The sequence below is a fragment of the Sphaeramia orbicularis genome, chromosome 6 (assembly GCF_902148855.1).
Source record: "Sphaeramia orbicularis chromosome 6, fSphaOr1.1, whole genome shotgun sequence".
Classification (NCBI taxonomy): Eukaryota; Metazoa; Chordata; class Actinopteri; order Kurtiformes; family Apogonidae; genus Sphaeramia; species Sphaeramia orbicularis.
The window spans coordinates 24,765,321-24,782,032 of NC_043962.1; the positions used below are offsets into that span (position 1 = coordinate 24,765,321).

A 16,712-nucleotide genomic window follows, 5' to 3' on the forward strand; every position below is an offset into this window, starting at 1 on the left:
TCATTTTGAATATTATAAAATAGAAATGTTCTCAAAATATTACCAAAGCTTAAACAAGATGATTGACAATAAAACTATTACATGAATGTATTTATTGTGCTTTATATTTCAGCATTAATTCTTATTATTTTGTATTCAGTACATGATGACTTATTTAATATATTTTTTTCCAAAAAGTTCAAGTTCCCATGTACCCCACTTTGGGAACTCCTGACTTACTATATCTTAACAATGAAGCAGACTACATCTTTAACACTTTGGTATGATTTCTCAAGTTGTTGTACTAGTGTGGTGAATAAATATTTGATTAAAAAGGACAAAAATGTTCTTGAGGTGCTTTATAAAGTTGAGTTAAATAATTCAGAGGTATAAATTTACTAGTAAAGATATCTTGGCTATCACAGTCTAAATCATGCAACATCAATAGCAGTAAACTATTTACCAATATGCCTTATGTTTCCCTCCCAAAGACCCAAACCAGGCATTGGATTATTAATCAACAGATTTTATTTACAGAACAAAAACATATGCAGGTGGACTGTTTCATAGCACACTGGGAGAAGGAAAATAATCCCCTCCCAGATTAATAGAAAGAATGAATTTACAAACAGTGAACTGAATATAGACTTTCAGCCAAAGACCAATCATGACATCAGTCAGAGCCTTCATTGATCTTCTGGAGTTTGATCCTGCAACAAACCTGCATCTCGTCCTCCCACGTAAATACATCTATTATTATAATCGACATCATACGACTGACAGCTCAATGTAACCACTGCCTTGTGAAATAAATGCCATTGGAAGGAAGCAAACCACTGAGTCTTGAAGCATTAGATTGTGATGAAACATGGGGAAAAGGCAGAGTAGTTAGTATGGCCATAGCAAAAACATTTCAGAGAAGACAGGATATGGTAATAAAAATATTTGTGCTAAAAACTAAGGAAAGGTTCACTCATGTCCACTCTATCTTCTACACTCTTCCTCCTCCTCCTCCTCTTCCACAGTCTAAACTGACAGCGGTTGAAAAGGTTAATGTGATGGTGGCAGGCTCAGATTGTTTTTTTTTGTGTTAGTATTCTGTATTGGTGAGGGGGGTGGTTGTTCTTTTATATGTCAGCCCTGTGATGAACTGGCGACACATCCAGGGCCTGTTGATAGTTGGGATAGGCTCCAGTGCCTACACGACCATCTCTGGGGTAAGCAGTTCAGAAAATGAATGAATGCTCTGTATGTAATGGAGCTGTTTGTGACTTACAGAAGTAGGGCTACGATTGTTTATGCGTCCCACTGGGCCATCTATGCAAGACTCAACTCATGTCCATCTCCAGGTGAGTGTCTAAATATAAGGGGCTAATAGTAGTTAGCTGCATTTTTATAAACGAACAGCAACACAAGAGAACGAAGCTAAAACAAAAACAAAAAAAAAATATATATATATATACCATGTTGACCACATCTAGTCAGTTTTTCCCTCCTCTGCTCCGCCCCACCCTCAACCCCACACCACACCAAACATATGGGACATACACAACACCCTTTTACCCCTAAATGTGCTTGTTGAAGCAGCTGTTGGCGAAAGCCTCCCAAAAATCGATGGACAAAGAAAGCCAGGTGAGTAGATCGAAAACCTCTGCCCATGCATTTGAACAGTAGTGAATAAGGACAAAGACGAGTCATGTCATCGCTAGTGTGCATTTAAATCACCAACTGTCATCAGGTCTTTTTTTTCCTTTAGATTATGTTTATATTATAATATATATGTATATTTTTTATATACTGTATATTTAAGACTGTGTCCTTTATATGCAAATGAAGTAGGAAGAGGCCTTGGCAGAACATGATGAATTGTGTTCACACTTGACTTCCACTTGTGTCTCCAGTTGTCAGGCTGTTTTACACGTCATATTTGTTTCCAGCATAAAGCTTGGTCCATGTCTGAGCTGAAAAGTCAAAACAAAAAAATAGAACAGAAACTTTAAATCCACAGGCAGCAAACATGTCAACCTCTTGGCAAGCTAAAATACATATGTGAAATTCAACTAACACTGAACACTGAATTCTAAAAATAAACATCAAATCTTTCTCTTTTTCTTGTTCAATATGATGAAATCAACTTTTTTCACTGTGTTGCCATTAGGAATGCACTTTTATCAGTCTATATTTCACAATCTGTTCTGTTACACAAAAGGCTGATTCATAAATTTGTACCAGTTTCTGTTTGAGAAATATGGGGGTGATGAAGGAAAGTTTTCAAATTGGGTGGAAATTTAGAAGGATATTCACTGAAACAGCGAACTTAAATTCTTCAGAAAAGTGAGACCTCAAAATATGATGAGATGGATGACATACATGACAAGACACAGTAATAAAAAATACTTTCACACTTTGTACAACAATATTCCCATCATTTCGACCAGGTTTTACATTGTTCCAATCACGGGCAAGAAGGAAATTACAAAACCAGATGCCTTCTGTTACATGGACATTGTTTGGGTCTAAAAAGTCTGACATGGACCAGAATAGTGTCACATTTTAGGGCCTATATTCATTTTGTTTCACCTATATGTATCGAGCTTTTTTTTTTACATTTCCTTTATTAATATTTCATATTTTGTTGCATACTTAATAGAAATGTTCCCAGTTCTGGACAAAACGAGTAAAATAATAAAATCCAAGTACATTTATTTTACTTGTCAAGTATATATTTTTTATTTGTTACATGAAATAGGCCCTTGTTGTTGCTTTATATAAACTATTTATTCACCGACTTACCAGAAAGTGTGTTCTATCATATATGAAGTGGGAATATAAGATTTTGATCAAACTGCACAGACCTACTTCTTTATCAACAATAAAAACAGATACCTATTTGTCTGTATGAATCCATTATTTCATTTCAAAAGATGATGAACAAACCAGTAAATGTGTGTGGAAATTTTCTTAAAGACACTGTAAATACAAAGTGTATTATAACAATGCTGTGTTTTTATGTTTTGCGAGATACTGGATATTCCAATGATCAAAATGAGCAGGCAAGGAAAATAGGCAAGAGTTTGAAATGAAGTGTAATAAACCTTCAGCTGAACTACAGTTCTCACCTATTTTTATGGCTTCAGCTTCATTGCTCTTCCACGTCTCTGCAACATCATTTGCTAGGGGATCATCCGGGTTTGGTGCGCTTAGTAATGCCTGGATCGACAGCAGTACTGTGCGAATTTGCAGAGCTGGTGACCATTTATCTAAAAGAAAAAAACAATCAAATAAAAAAAATAAACTGTAAGACATTAAAACAAGGGTGTGAGTGAACAAAGAGTATAAGAACAGAATATTCATTTAAGGTCCAAGACCAATGAGGCAGTAGCACGAGTGTAATGTGAGAGACCCTTAATCGTTTGAGTAAGATTAATTTGGCAAATCCTCACTTACTCTTAAGCTGAATATCATTAAATGCAATACATACAGACTTTCTACCAGTACCAGGCCTCTAAACACATCATCACTTACCTTTCAAAATGTCTAGGCATATTCTTCCCAACTTGTCTACATTGGGATGATATATTTTGGTCATAAAGCGTACTTTAGGAGCTGCCATGGGGTATTCCTCTGGTAAAAAGAGTTCAAGTTTAAATGTGCCCCCCTCAAACGGTGAGTCCTGAGGTCCAGCGATGACCACGTGAAAGTAGCGCGCATTGCTCTCATCTGGTTCTGCTTTGATGCCTGGAACAGGTTCTGCAATCAAACGCTGAGTTTCCTGGAAAGAAATGACAAAGACAATAACTATACAGTGATCCAATAAACTGAAGCATTCATTCACTAATCTAAGACACCATCAGTCATGAGGAATGCTTTCATAAACTGTACTACAGTGGAAATATGTATCATTTGGTATTCAGCCAGTCCCCGTGTATCTGCCCCAGGCCACTGCCCCCTGGTGGGCTAAGTAGGCACTGCAGGTGGGCCACACAATCACAGATGACAATTTTCAACCTCCAGATCCAATAATAGATATATTATTAAATAATTACACTTAGTGATCAAACAACAGAACACAGCTAATAAAACAAAGCTGTGGGATTTAAATGGCTTGTTATTCTTTATAAATAGCATCTGATCTAAACTTGGTCCAGAGTGAAACCTGCATCTTAACAAAGGTGGGGAACTGGATGTTCATATGTTTAAACTGAATTTGCCTCACCTTAGTCTCCTATGCTGATCTGGGCTGATGTTTGTAAGGGTAAGGGATGGGCAATAAAATTATTTTTGTTAGTTTATTACTTGTTATTATTTAAATTATTTATTCACGCCAGTTTAAGTTGATTAGTCACGACATCATTGTTAGCATGTGCACTCAAACAAACCCAAAATAATAATAATAATAATAATAATAATAATAATAATAATAAAGATAATAATGATGACCAAACAGTCTTTAGTTGTGCAGCAGTTAGGCAGAAATCACACCATACACATTAGAATCACATCTTGAGGCTTGTGTCTCTATGAAATAAAACATAAATCTCTTCCCACATCCACCCACTTTTAAAAATTAGTCGACTCTTACTTACCGTTTAACTAATCAACTGATCAATTATTCATGCATAAGAAAAGGCTGCAGGATTCTTTAAAGTTCAAGTTTGTATTGGAGTCTGTGTTGTAATGGAAGCTGGATGTTTATTTACAGTACTTGGCTGCATTTCTAAGCAATGAGTGAGTGTTGTACTCACTGTTACAGTAGTAGCTGCACATAGTGTACGTAGTGCACCTTTACAGTTGGAGATGAATGACTTACATTTGACTAAATTAAACACAGCATATTTTTATTTATACAAGAGCATGAAATGTAAAATTTTGATTGGATTATTGAAATTAGTAAAATGAATATCAGGAGAGAGCCAGATGTGAACATGGGAAACTCCAATGCATTTACTGTCTTTCAGTCTCTTTAGGAGTGTTGAGAGTAGCATGGCTTCAATAAAGGCTCAGCCCTGACTATCTGAAGCCTGTGCGGTATGCAACCGTCTTTTTAGAGGTGACACTGACTCAGCCACCGCACCGCAGGAGGCTATTACAAACACTCCCATCAGTCAAATGCAGTAAGGCTACTCCCAGCTCATAGTGACAGCAAAGTGACCTACAGAAACCCGCACCTGTACTGCGAAAGAGGAGCAGGTACCTGATATGTCTTGTGATATGCCAGACATGCCTCAGGGAGAAGCTACCACAAGGAAACTACATTGACTGGATCTGAATTCAAATCAGTTTCAGTGTTGATAACTTCTATATCTACCCCATACTGACAGTTTTATTAATAATGTTCTTTTTGTTCAACTTTGAAAGGTGCAGTAGCTTGTAAATGTACTACGATCATCTGCAGGACAAGGGGAATGTATATCTCAGTACACCTAAACAATACATACCACCCTGAACAAAAGAAATAATAATAATAAAAAAAAACTCTTGCCAACAGCTGCCATTCCTGTTTTGAACACTCTTTTCCTGAATGTAACTGGGAGTGAAATTCCTGAAATGTTTCAGATAACCCACAGACAAAACCTTGCAGTGAAAACACAGACAGGAGAGGGGCTCCCGATCCCAGTCACACGCTCTGAGGGCTCAAGGGCTCGGCCCACTAAATACTGTTCCCATCCCTCCCACCTTTTCCCACCAATGCAAGTCTGTGGTCTGCTTCCTCGCCCACCTGTGCAACATCCTCTTATGCGCTGTTCACATTCCTAAAATGGCTTCATGATTCATCTCAATATAGGGTTAATTTACAAGTTCACAAAATGTAAATGTACAATTAATGTTCTGGCAGCTATAATACTAGTGGATTCCCTCAAATAAATGTAAATTCAGTTTCAATGCACTCACTGTTACCAATCATTAAGCAAATCCTGCATTTGTCATGCGGTAGAAAACTTGATACTCAAATTTTATTGGTTAGATTTTCTGTGTCTGTTGAACATTAAACATTTGGGAAAAGGGTTGCAATTGTTACTTATAAAGTATATTGTGATACAAAAATTGATGTTTATTACAGTGTACATTTGCTATTGGGAAAACAAAACAACTAGACAGACAAGCTCGGTTTGGCATGCATGTTCTTTGTCATTTTTGTTGCTAAATGAAGGGGCAGTTTCCTTTATTTCTGAGGGAAGCTTATTTTTCCATGGAGGCACTGATCCATTTTTTCTCCAATTTCTTGCATTGGAATCGTAGATTAACAGCTTTCTTGTTTATTTTATTCATCAACAAAAAGGAGACTTTACACATATCAAGCAACTTCTGCCCTCATTCTTTTCAGGCTCACTGCAACGCATAACTGTAATTTTTTTCAGTTATTGTGAAAATCCTGTCATTATAAACCCTATTTGGTTATTTGGAACTGCTCATCGGAAAAGAAAAGAAAATGTAAGTAAACTGGCATTTTACAGAGCTAAGGTTTTTTGCTTGCAAAATAAATGGATGGTGAAGTGACTGTTGTATGACTAATGCATAGATAAATAAAGTGTGCATTCTATGACAAATTGAAGACAAGCAGTGTGCATCAACACCATGTTAGTGTAATAGCATGTTCAGTTTCTGTTGAATCCGATTTGTAATTTTATTGATGTGCACCTATAGTTACACTAATTTACAGCATGATCTGAAACCAAAGTCCTCCTTTAAATAGTGTGGTTGACATTCAAACCATCCCATTTGCTGTACATTTACTATAAAATAATATAACCATGCCTTTGTTTTCTACAGTAATGAAGATGTGTCTGAAATGGCACATATCTACTACTGATCTAAAAATAATCTGTAAACCTGAAAATCTGTAATGTGCCATATAGACCCAACTGAACAAGTCTCACTGAATTATCTGCTTGATGTATTTAATCCAACAGCGCATTCCTGTCATTTCCTTTTGTCTAATGGCAGGACACAATAACCATTCAAGGTACATCACTCCCACCCACTATGCTGAAGTATGGGTCAGGTAAAGTCAATTTTATTTATTTTACTTACAGTATGTAGACAAATATCACAAATTTACCTCAAGGGGCTTAAGAGTCTGCATAAGATACAACAACCACAGTCTTTCAACCACTCTTCGAGGACTGGGACTTGCTAAAGGGAACCTACTTAAACAGGTTGTTCCACATTATTAAGCAAGCTACAGTGCTGCAGTGTTTTCACAAAAGGATAGCAATTGATATTTTGGAATACTTTGAGAGTGATAGTGAATGAATTAAGTCACGATTTGTGTGATTCAGAGCCCTAAAGAATTTGGAAAACACATACTTAGTTTTCTTTTGACAAATCTCTACCAGTGGGCATATTTCTGCTTTTGCTTAGTATTGTTATAACGCCCAACCCCAATATCAGCCACTCACTACTTGCTTTGTCTTGGCTGGTTGGAGTATTTTCCATATTCAGACTTACACCATTCTGTGTCACATTCACTCTGCTCTGTGTTTGTGTTGCTTCATGCAAATTTCCTGCCTGCATTTGTACCATGTGGATGACCGCAAATGCCCAACTGACAACAATTACGGATATAAAGAGTGTGAACACTGTAAATAAGAGTGTAATACGATAGGAAATACTTTTACTAACCTAATAAAACATACATTCATATATCACAACTTTACTGTGTAGCACCCTTAAGTAAAGACCTATAAGGATTCCAAGCAGTACTGGAAAAGTGTATTTGTAGAATGTAATACTGGCATCCTCAAATCAAACACAGGCAGAAAATACTCATGGAGAAGCTGAGGCATTTAAGTGATACCAAACAAAGGCTCATATAGGCCTATTAATATGCACAAACAGCAGATTGCTCAATATTTCCTTTCACTGGTTCCTTTGTAGCTATGGTGCTTTGGGGAGTACTTCTAGTTTTGACACATATCTTTTTCTGTTTGAATCTCACTTATTATAAAGTTTAGGTTGTAATACTCTAAATCTTTTTCAATATAATACATCCTCTACTTAAAAGGCACCTGGACTTCAATAAGTGATAAATTGAAGTTAACTGACAGTGATTATACAGATGTTTACAGAGTGGGTAGTTTTTTGTTTTTTCCTGAGATGGTAAACCACTACTAAAATAATTTATCCATGCTCTTTACGTTCCACTGGATCTCCAGTCAAACTAGGTAATGCATAATTATTTGGAACAATGTACTTTCAGTTCTCATCAAAAAAATATAAAAAAGTGTTAACTTGAGCAGCTTTGGTCGTGATAACATCTGAAATATAACAAAACTATAACAGATATTTCTGGTTCTGACTGTTTAGTAGACACAAAACGGCGTGTGAATAATAATTTGAGAGAAAGCTAACAAACTAGCCGGTTTAGCACGGTTAGCCTGATTAGCCAGTCATTCAGTCAGCCCTAAAATCTGTTCAGCAGAAACGTCAGACTAATTATCACTGATTAAAAGTCTGTTCTGGACAGAAAGCCCGACATAGACGATGTTTATCTGCTATATCTACAGAGCCTTGATAGATTTTAACCCACCCTGCTTCGGTGTTTCTGGGCACGAAACGGAAGTTACTTTAGCAAACTAATGTTAGCCAGCAGGCGGCTAATGTTAGCACACCAAACTGTTCACCGGGCGCAGCAGATCAACTGAGGGAGCACTGGTCGTCTCTAAGCGGTTCTATCCGTGACAGAAAATTTGTCATTAGCTCTTCGTTTTCGTGTAAAATAATTACCTTGACGATCCTGCGGGGCAGACCTGCCATCTTGTCTTAAATGTGGTCTTCAGCTCTCAGTGCCTCCTCCGCCGTTGGCATTGACAGCAGCACATACACGTCTTCCGGGTTTTTCGCGTCATGACACAGACTGTGTAAGAGCTTCACGCGCACAACAATAAAGAATTTAATTGAGTTTGAAGCAATTCTCAGGCTTAATACAACTAACCAGGATCCATTTAGAAAAAGAATCGATTCTCAATTATTTATTAATGGTTTAGAATTGACTGACTCTAAATGTAGCAATAAACAGGCATCATTTTACAAACAAAGACAAAAAAACACCAGAAGGAAAAGCTCTCTGAAATACTATCTTCCCAACAAATTTATATTGATATAAATCCTGGACATTCAGTTTTATTTACTGTATCAGCAATAAGATCAAATTTTACACAACATATATCCCACCACCTATACTGTAAATGTTTTGATATTGAAAATACATGTACTTTTTGTAATTAAGAATCAGAATCACATCTTCATCTGTTCTATTATTGCCCTTATTCTCTTTCTTTATGGCCCATCCTACAAATTACATTTCTTCCAATTTAATCAGCGCCATGGAAATCACAGATAAGAACATTATTACACATTTTGACAACGTGAATTCTAAAAGATCATTTATAATCGATGTATGTATTGTATCAGATAAATTTCATATTTATAAACATGCATTTTTGAAAGAAGTTCCACATTTTGAAATTTGCATGTGTCAACCCTAATAAACTCAGTGAAAAAGCAACAAAACCCCGGAATGTACCAAATATTCTGTAAAATGGAATGACTACACCCCCTTCTAATAATGGCGCTGTGTTATTATCATAATTTGTATATTTTCTGTAGTCTTTTGCCTGTAATGTTTGACTGCATTGTTGTAGTTCTTTAATGAAGTTCCTTTAAAAAAAGTTTTTGCACACATCTCGCAATAATATAATCTAACACATTTAAACATTAAATGGCCTGTTTATGGTCATATTTCACTGTCATAATAAAGTAACCCAAATCTGAGGTTAATAAATCAGTCATTTCAAGGTTTTTACACTTAAAGAGACAACAATGACACAAGGCACAGCAGTTATGCATTCATTGTTGCCCACACTTTAATAATGCACACAAAATAGCATTCAGACGGATTTTTTTTTTTTAAAATACACTCAGTTATAATCTATTCATCAGATCTTTATCCAGTAGTAGAGGAAGTTCTCAGGTAAAAATACCTATTTCCTGCTGCTTTGTAAGAAAACTCTATTACTCTGTGTTTTAAAAAGTAAATGAATATGAATATTATGAGAACTTATCATTGATCTGCAACTACACAGGAAGTATATATGAAGCTGATTTGCCAACATGTAATCAGAGTGTCAAAACTGTGTTAAAAGTCAATATCTAAATATGTGTAAAGTCCAAAAAATAAACACATAGAGTGACCCATTGCACAATAATCTATATTTTGTTGGATTATAATTAATGATGCATTGATGTGTTCATTTTTAGTATTACAGCGACTGACAGTGGGGCTCATTTTAAGTCTTGCACTGCTGACCCTGCTTAATCTATACAATAGATCACATTTAATACATACTGTATGTCAACAAAGAAAGTGCAGTGATGAAAGAACATTACAATGCAGTACATGTAAAACATTTTTCATAGCACAAAAATACAGCAATACAACCAATAGCATAAATACATAAACAAAAGAGAGGAAAATGCTGAAAAACACAAAGGACACCACTAAAAATAAACCACCTTTTCTTCCTGGAGTTCAGTGGGAACAGGGCCAAAGGTAAAAATGAATGTTTGTATGTGTTAGTTTTGGCTAATGGAAGTCTGAGCAGTGAATCAGATGGAAGAAACTGGAAATGTTGATGTAAAGGATGGGTGTAATCAGACCAGCTGGATTCTCCTTTCTTGCTCACCTGTTTGTTGTAAAGATCCTGCAAAGTTTCTTAAGCAGTTCCTGTTATTCTATGACAGACAATCATCTTATTCATCATCCATCTTTTATTTTCCTACTTTACCTTTAAGAGATTGGAACCAACAAATGAAACAAAATGTACAGACTCAGTAAAAGAATGATAAGACATGGTCAACAGGGTCAAGCCAACCTAGAACTTTGCAAGTTTCCTCTGACTTTACTTATAAATCCTGTGTGTTATTCTCAAATAGTAATTTCATTCATTTTTTGTCTTTCATTCATTGTCCTTATTCTTTTATTTTGGTATTTATTTATTCTTCTGCACAGCACTTTGGTCCACTGTGGTTGTTTTAAGGTGCTTTACAAAAGAAGCAGAGAGAGAGAGAGCATAATTGTTAATCTTCCCCTGTAAGTCACTTTGGATAAAAGCATCTGCCAAATGCAGAAATGCGAATGCAATATAAATGTAGTATGATACCTAAATACTAGGACTCAATTATTTCTACATTCTGTCCTTTGATAGGATGACTACGAGCATCTAAAATCAATCCTCACATCCCTAATCTTAGAAATATCCAATCATAAAAACAGTTCTTGACAGCATTGTACCAGACACATGGTGTGCACAATAGCTACAGTGGCTACAAGTGCTATGTGGATTGCAGTGATTACACATCTTAAAATGTAACAATGGTTAAATGTGTTGTCCCTGTGAAATAAAATTTAAATAAAATAAGCCGCTTCTCATTTCACAGTGATATGCTAATGATTATGCAACACAGTTTCACATTTTAAATGCAAAACACACTTATTAAAGCTCTTAAAAGGATATTGCAAAAAATGAACCATCTTTAATGTGGTCATAACAGTTTGAGACATAAACGGTTAAATTATTTAAAAAGGTCAGCAACAAAGACCCTTCTATTTGCTTATAATCTTTACAATTATCCCAAATTTATGGAAAGTAATTTGTTTTAGACTTTGGTACTGAGTGTAAATGTTTTTCCACATATAATCTTATGTAAAAATTTTATTGCCTACAGAATGTTTTATACATATACAGCAAATCACACCTGAAGAGTGCAGTGTAAAAGAACAAAAACTTTCATTCATTACTCTGTTTGACTCGTTCTGAAGATGTTGTGGCGGTTGTCTCACAGCTTTAGACTAAACAAAGCATGAATTACTCTTCCACTGGCATAGTGGCACAGAGGCATACTTTTTTATGTACCACATGGTGAGCGGGAGCGACAGATTGGAGGGCATTCAGAGCTCCTCCTCCTCCTGATTTGTACGCAGGGCCAAAAGCTTTGTGCCTTTGGACGTCAGGCCTGTTACATGGATATTAGAAGTGCAGCAAACTGACAGGAGTCTTATGAAAAAAGCTGGAGAGGAGAGGAGGTCCATCATGCAAGTTCTGACCAAGTATAGAGCAAAAGGTGGGTTTAATACTTTGATAGTGCCATGAGATAGAAAGGGAATTTAAAAAAAAAAATGTATGGAGTCTTTTCACTTGGAAAATTTTGTTTAAATGACCAGAAAATACAGAATTTGTATATTTTGCAAAAGGTAAAACTCAGATCTAGTGTTTTATAGTAAACATGCATTATATACATCACTGAACTGCAATATTTTTACATTCATTTGCTAAAAATTCTACAAATTTTCTTCAACCTGAAAGTGATCAGTCTTTGTTTTTCATTCATTCCATTAGAATGACAACAGAATGGTATTGCAAGCTCAGTTTAAATTGTTCATCTTTTGTAAAGTATGCATATTTTAGACAACAAGAGGAAACATCCAACATGTTTAGTCTATTCTATAAGTTGAATGTAATCTAATCAAGTCTATTGTTGTTTATTTTAGTTACTCTAACAGGTGCAAGGTTAAACTCTACATCAAACTGCCTTTATGTGATGTAAAATCTATGACTCTATTAATAAATACACATCCAGACATTACAAGCAAGTCTTCAAATTCCATTTAATGTATTTAGGGATACTTTTATTGATTTTAAATACAATCTGCTCTTTGTTGGATTGATATTACATGTGTAAAAGTAGAACAAAATGCCTTTGGTGTAAGCAAATGCATTGGAAATGCCATTAGAAAACATATGTACCAACTTTGCAGCACCTGTGTAACAAAAATGTGTTTTTTAAATACAGTTTGCAATGGCGTCTTTTAACTTTCTGCCATGCCCTACCTCACCAACCATCCCAAATTTTCCATTGTCCAACACACACAGGAACAGATGAACCAGCACCTAATCTAGTCCCTTCTCTCAGTGCACAGAGTGAACAGACAATATCAGCAGCATTATAGGCGCTGTTGCTCGCACTGATGACTTGATTTGACTGGGAGGATTGATCCCGACAGGACTAAACCAAACTTCCTTATCATTTTATAGAGGGGCATTATGTGATGAGATCAGTCTGATAAATTAAACTAAAAGAGCTGTTTCTTTAAGATTGACTGGACCGGCGTCGACCGATCCGGGGCCTGCAGACCAGAGTTGTTTTTAGTCATTTGATTTTTTTTCTCCATCATGGCACATGATAAATGTAATGACAATGAAACCATAATTTGTGCATGTAACATGTACAGTTTACCTATTAAATTACATCTTATTATCATCTCATTAAAGATTTATGATATTTTTTTTTCTGTTTTTGTCGCTCTCCTTTTAGTATTGTATCTCAATATAATTAAGACACAACAACAGAAGGTATCAGAAGTCTTTCATTCTATATTATTGCAAATCTATTATCTATGTAAGCTGTATTTTTTTTTTCCTTTCTTAGGTTAAATTGATACCTGCATTTGTACAAGTTTCTGCATAAGCCATGTTTAGCATCTCACCTCTCTTGCACAATATGTTGCAATCTTATTGTATTTAATGTGCAAATAAACTAAACTAAACAGTTCATGGATTTTTTTTTTTGTTACAATATTCTCAAATTAATCAGGCAAATTAATAGAATTACTATCAAGCAGTTAGAACACTGCTTGTATAATGCCCTCCATTTAGATTAACTTTTGTCTCTTTACAGCACAGGTGTCAAACATGTGGCCCGGGGGCCAAATCCCGCCCGCCAAAGGATTCAATCTGGTCCCTGGGGTGAATTTGTGAAATGCAAAAATTACAATGAAGATATTAACAATCAAGGATGTTAGAATCATTTTAGGTCATTTCAGTCTAAAGTGGACCAGACCAGTAAAATACTATCATAATAACCTATAAATAATCAAATTTGTCTCTTTGTTTTAGTGTAAAAAAAAAAAAAAAAAGTAAAATTACATAAAAATGTTGACATTTACAGACTAGCCTTTTACAAAAAATGTAAATATCTGAAATGTCTTATGAGAAGTATGTGGAATTTTAATAATATTCTCCCTGTTATTTAATGTTTTGTGTATCTGTAGATCCACTGTGATCTGTAAGTTGTGATTCACATGTATAAATGATAAACTAAAGCGTAATTTTTTTAACATTGCATTTATTTTACTAAAGAATTTTTAGGTTGTTCATATTTGTTCATGTTATGTTCAAGTACAATTCATAAATGTAAACATTTTCATTACGGAATTTACTTTTACTTTTTTAATTTACTTTTACTCAAAACTTCTTATCCTATTATTTATATTATTTTACTGGTCTGGCCCATTTTATATCATATTAGGCTGTATGTGGCCCCTGAACTAAAATGAGTTTGACACCCCTGCTTTACAGTTACCATGGGTGAGTCTCCTGTTATTTCCTGTTAGACTTATTTACACCACATCTCTTTTTTTGCAGCTCAGTGGAACACATGCTGGTGCCTGGCTAAGTTACTCCTTATGATGGCCTGCTCAGGACCAGTTTCATCTTTAAACCCCCCTCCAGTGACAACAGGCCTGCGCTCTGCCTTCTCTGCAACACGAACCAGCAGCGTCATGGGAGGCAAGCAGAAGGCGGTGACCTTCAACAGGCTGATGGTCAACGCAGGGGGGGATTTCAACCCTGACACTGGCCACTTCCGCTGCCGCATTCCAGGGGCTTACTATTTCTCCTTCTCTGTGGGGAAATTTCCCAAAAAAATGCTTTCTGTCATACTGGTTAAAAACGGGGAGGAGGTGCAGGCTATTGCATATGATGACTACCGCAAGAAAGGGAGGAAAGTGCAAAGCCAAAGTGTGATGATTAATTTGAAGGAAATGGACACAGTGTGGCTGCTCCTACAGCAGAGTCCACAGTATGCTTTGTACAGCAATGCAGGTCCTTACATCTCCTTCTCTGGTTACCTGGTCTCTCCTGACATTTCCACAACCAGCTACATCAGCAACCACCTCTCAGCATCCGGGCTGTCCTACCAGAGCTGCCCCCCCCAACCCGACCCCTTGGCCAGAGCCCCACGTTCGGCCTTCTCTGTGGCACGAACATCCACGTTACTGGGTCAGAGCAGCCGCCAGCAGGACAAGCCACCTCTGACCTTTGATGTGGAATATGTCAACATCGGGGGCCATTTCAACAAAACCTCAGGCATGTTCACCTGCCACTTCCCAGGGGCGTACTACTTTGCCTTCACTGTAGGGAAACACCCTCGTAAAGCAGTTTCTGTGAAGCTGATGACCGGAAAGGGTGACGTGCAGGCCATGGTGTTTGATGAGGACACATCCAAGAGGAGGGAGATGCAGAGTCAGAGCTTGCTGCTGTCTCTTCGCCAGGGCGACACTGTGTGGCTGTACAGTCAGCAGGATGAGCGTTACGCTGTGTACAGCAACCAGGGCAGGTACACCACCTTCTCTGGCTTCCTGGTGTATCCTGAAGCAGAACAACTCACACCTTCTACCATCCAGGACAGAACTCACCTCTAAACAACTTCAACAGTTTATGATGTTATGTTTAAATAATAGTGCAAAAGTCCATAAAAGTGTTAGAACAACTGTGGGTTATTTCTGTGTTCATAAACAAGAAACAGTCTGTGATCAGTGTAGGGTTAGGTTTTCTATTTTTTTTTTTTTTTTTTTGGTTTGTTTTCTCTTCAAATGGCATTCCAGGGACAACTACTGCTGCCACGCTGCTCCATAAGATGGCGCTATAGTACAATAATGCAATAAGGTTAGGTTTACTCCTGAAGACACTGCTAAAAGGAAAGATGTTTACGTTTATATTATGCGTTTTAGATAAAACTCAAAGATACGTATACGTAAAAAATCTTTGTATAACAATTTTTTTTTAAGTCTTTTTGTATGTAAATGATGTATAGTTGTTGCTGTAAAATGCTGGGCAAGATTTTAGATTGTAATCAGAAATAGATTTTAGATATATCACAAAGGGATGTACAAGTTAGGAAACTCTAGGCTGATATTGATGTTTAAAATAAGAATGTGGTCAATAGGTGATGCTGGCTTTTTTTATTTACCCCCCTATGTGCCAGGGGGAACATAGAAATCCTCATCGTAAAGAAAAAATTACTAAGGTGTTTTCAGGCCTTTGTTGAAAAAGTAAATCAGACAAATTTATGTAATAACCTATAGTCAAACAGTATACATAAACATCAGCCACATCAGTAGGTGATTGTCATATTCTTTGCAGTATACAGCAGTGGTAAAGAAGCCCAGTGTATCAGTGCATCCCTAACATCATGATATTAAGACCTTTGTTTGTCATAATGGAAATTTTATATTGTGGATATATCTGTTGTGTTGTTTTGTACGCATTGCAGACCTAATAAAAAAAAAAAAAACCCTAATAAATAAATAAATATTCTCTTTGCCTTAACAGTAGTCCGCCTTTATTTGCATTTACTCCTGCTACTGCAACTACTCCAAAATCCAGGTGGTGGCGCTACTGATTATGCTAAAGCGTCTCCTCGCCTGAAAACTGTGTTCACAAATAGTAATGGAGTACGAAAGAAGTACACAATAGAGGCATACCTGGAAAGAAAGTAAGACAATGAACATATATAATTAGTGACATTTACAGTTTTTACCAATTTTGTTACATTATAACATCCGTGAGTGTATAATTTGGTTTGAGAAAAGTTAAGAAATATGTTTGATGTTT

The 16,712-nt window shown here is 36.3% G+C and overlaps 2 protein-coding genes across 2 annotated transcripts; one reads left to right on the forward strand and one right to left on the reverse strand.

Moving 5' to 3' along the window:
- Window positions 1–489: 489 nt before the first annotated feature.
- Window positions 490–8,811, reverse strand: ube2na (ubiquitin-conjugating enzyme E2Na). Its single transcript, XM_030136854.1, has 4 exons — window positions 8,707–8,811; window positions 3,505–3,751; window positions 3,099–3,239; window positions 490–1,940 (listed from the first exon to the last, which is right to left on the reverse strand). The coding sequence occupies exons 1-4, from the start codon at window positions 8,734–8,736 to the stop codon at window positions 1,894–1,896; spliced, it is 465 nt and encodes a 154-aa protein (XP_029992714.1). The 5' UTR covers window positions 8,737–8,811; the 3' UTR covers window positions 490–1,893.
- Window positions 8,812–12,012: 3,201 nt separating this feature from the next.
- On the forward strand, window positions 12,013–16,429 carry c1qtnf13 (C1q and TNF related 13). Its single transcript, XM_030136818.1, has 2 exons — window positions 12,013–12,102; window positions 14,463–16,429. The coding sequence occupies exons 1-2, from the start codon at window positions 12,039–12,041 to the stop codon at window positions 15,518–15,520; spliced, it is 1,122 nt and encodes a 373-aa protein (XP_029992678.1). The 5' UTR covers window positions 12,013–12,038; the 3' UTR covers window positions 15,521–16,429.
- Window positions 16,430–16,712: the final 283 nt, after the last annotated feature.

Excerpts from the sequence above, each read along its gene's own strand:
- c1qtnf13 (XM_030136818.1), top strand. The coding sequence starts at position 12,039 with ATGAAAAAAGCTGGAGAGGAGAGGAGGTCCATCATGCAAGTTCTGACC. Across the intron at positions 12,103-14,462 it reads GACCAAGTATAGAGCAAAAG|CTCAGTGGAACACATGCTGG; the intron begins GTGGGTTTAATA and ends CTTTTTTTGCAG.
- ube2na (XM_030136854.1), bottom strand. The coding sequence starts at position 8,736 with ATGGCAGGTCTGCCCCGCAGGATCGTCAAG. Across the intron at positions 3,752-8,706 it reads TGCCCCGCAGGATCGTCAAG|GAAACTCAGCGTTTGATTGC; the intron begins GTAATTATTTTA and ends ATTTCTTTCCAG. Across the intron at positions 3,240-3,504 it reads ATGCCTAGACATTTTGAAAG|ATAAATGGTCACCAGCTCTG; the intron begins GTAAGTGATGAT and ends TTTTTCTTTTAG.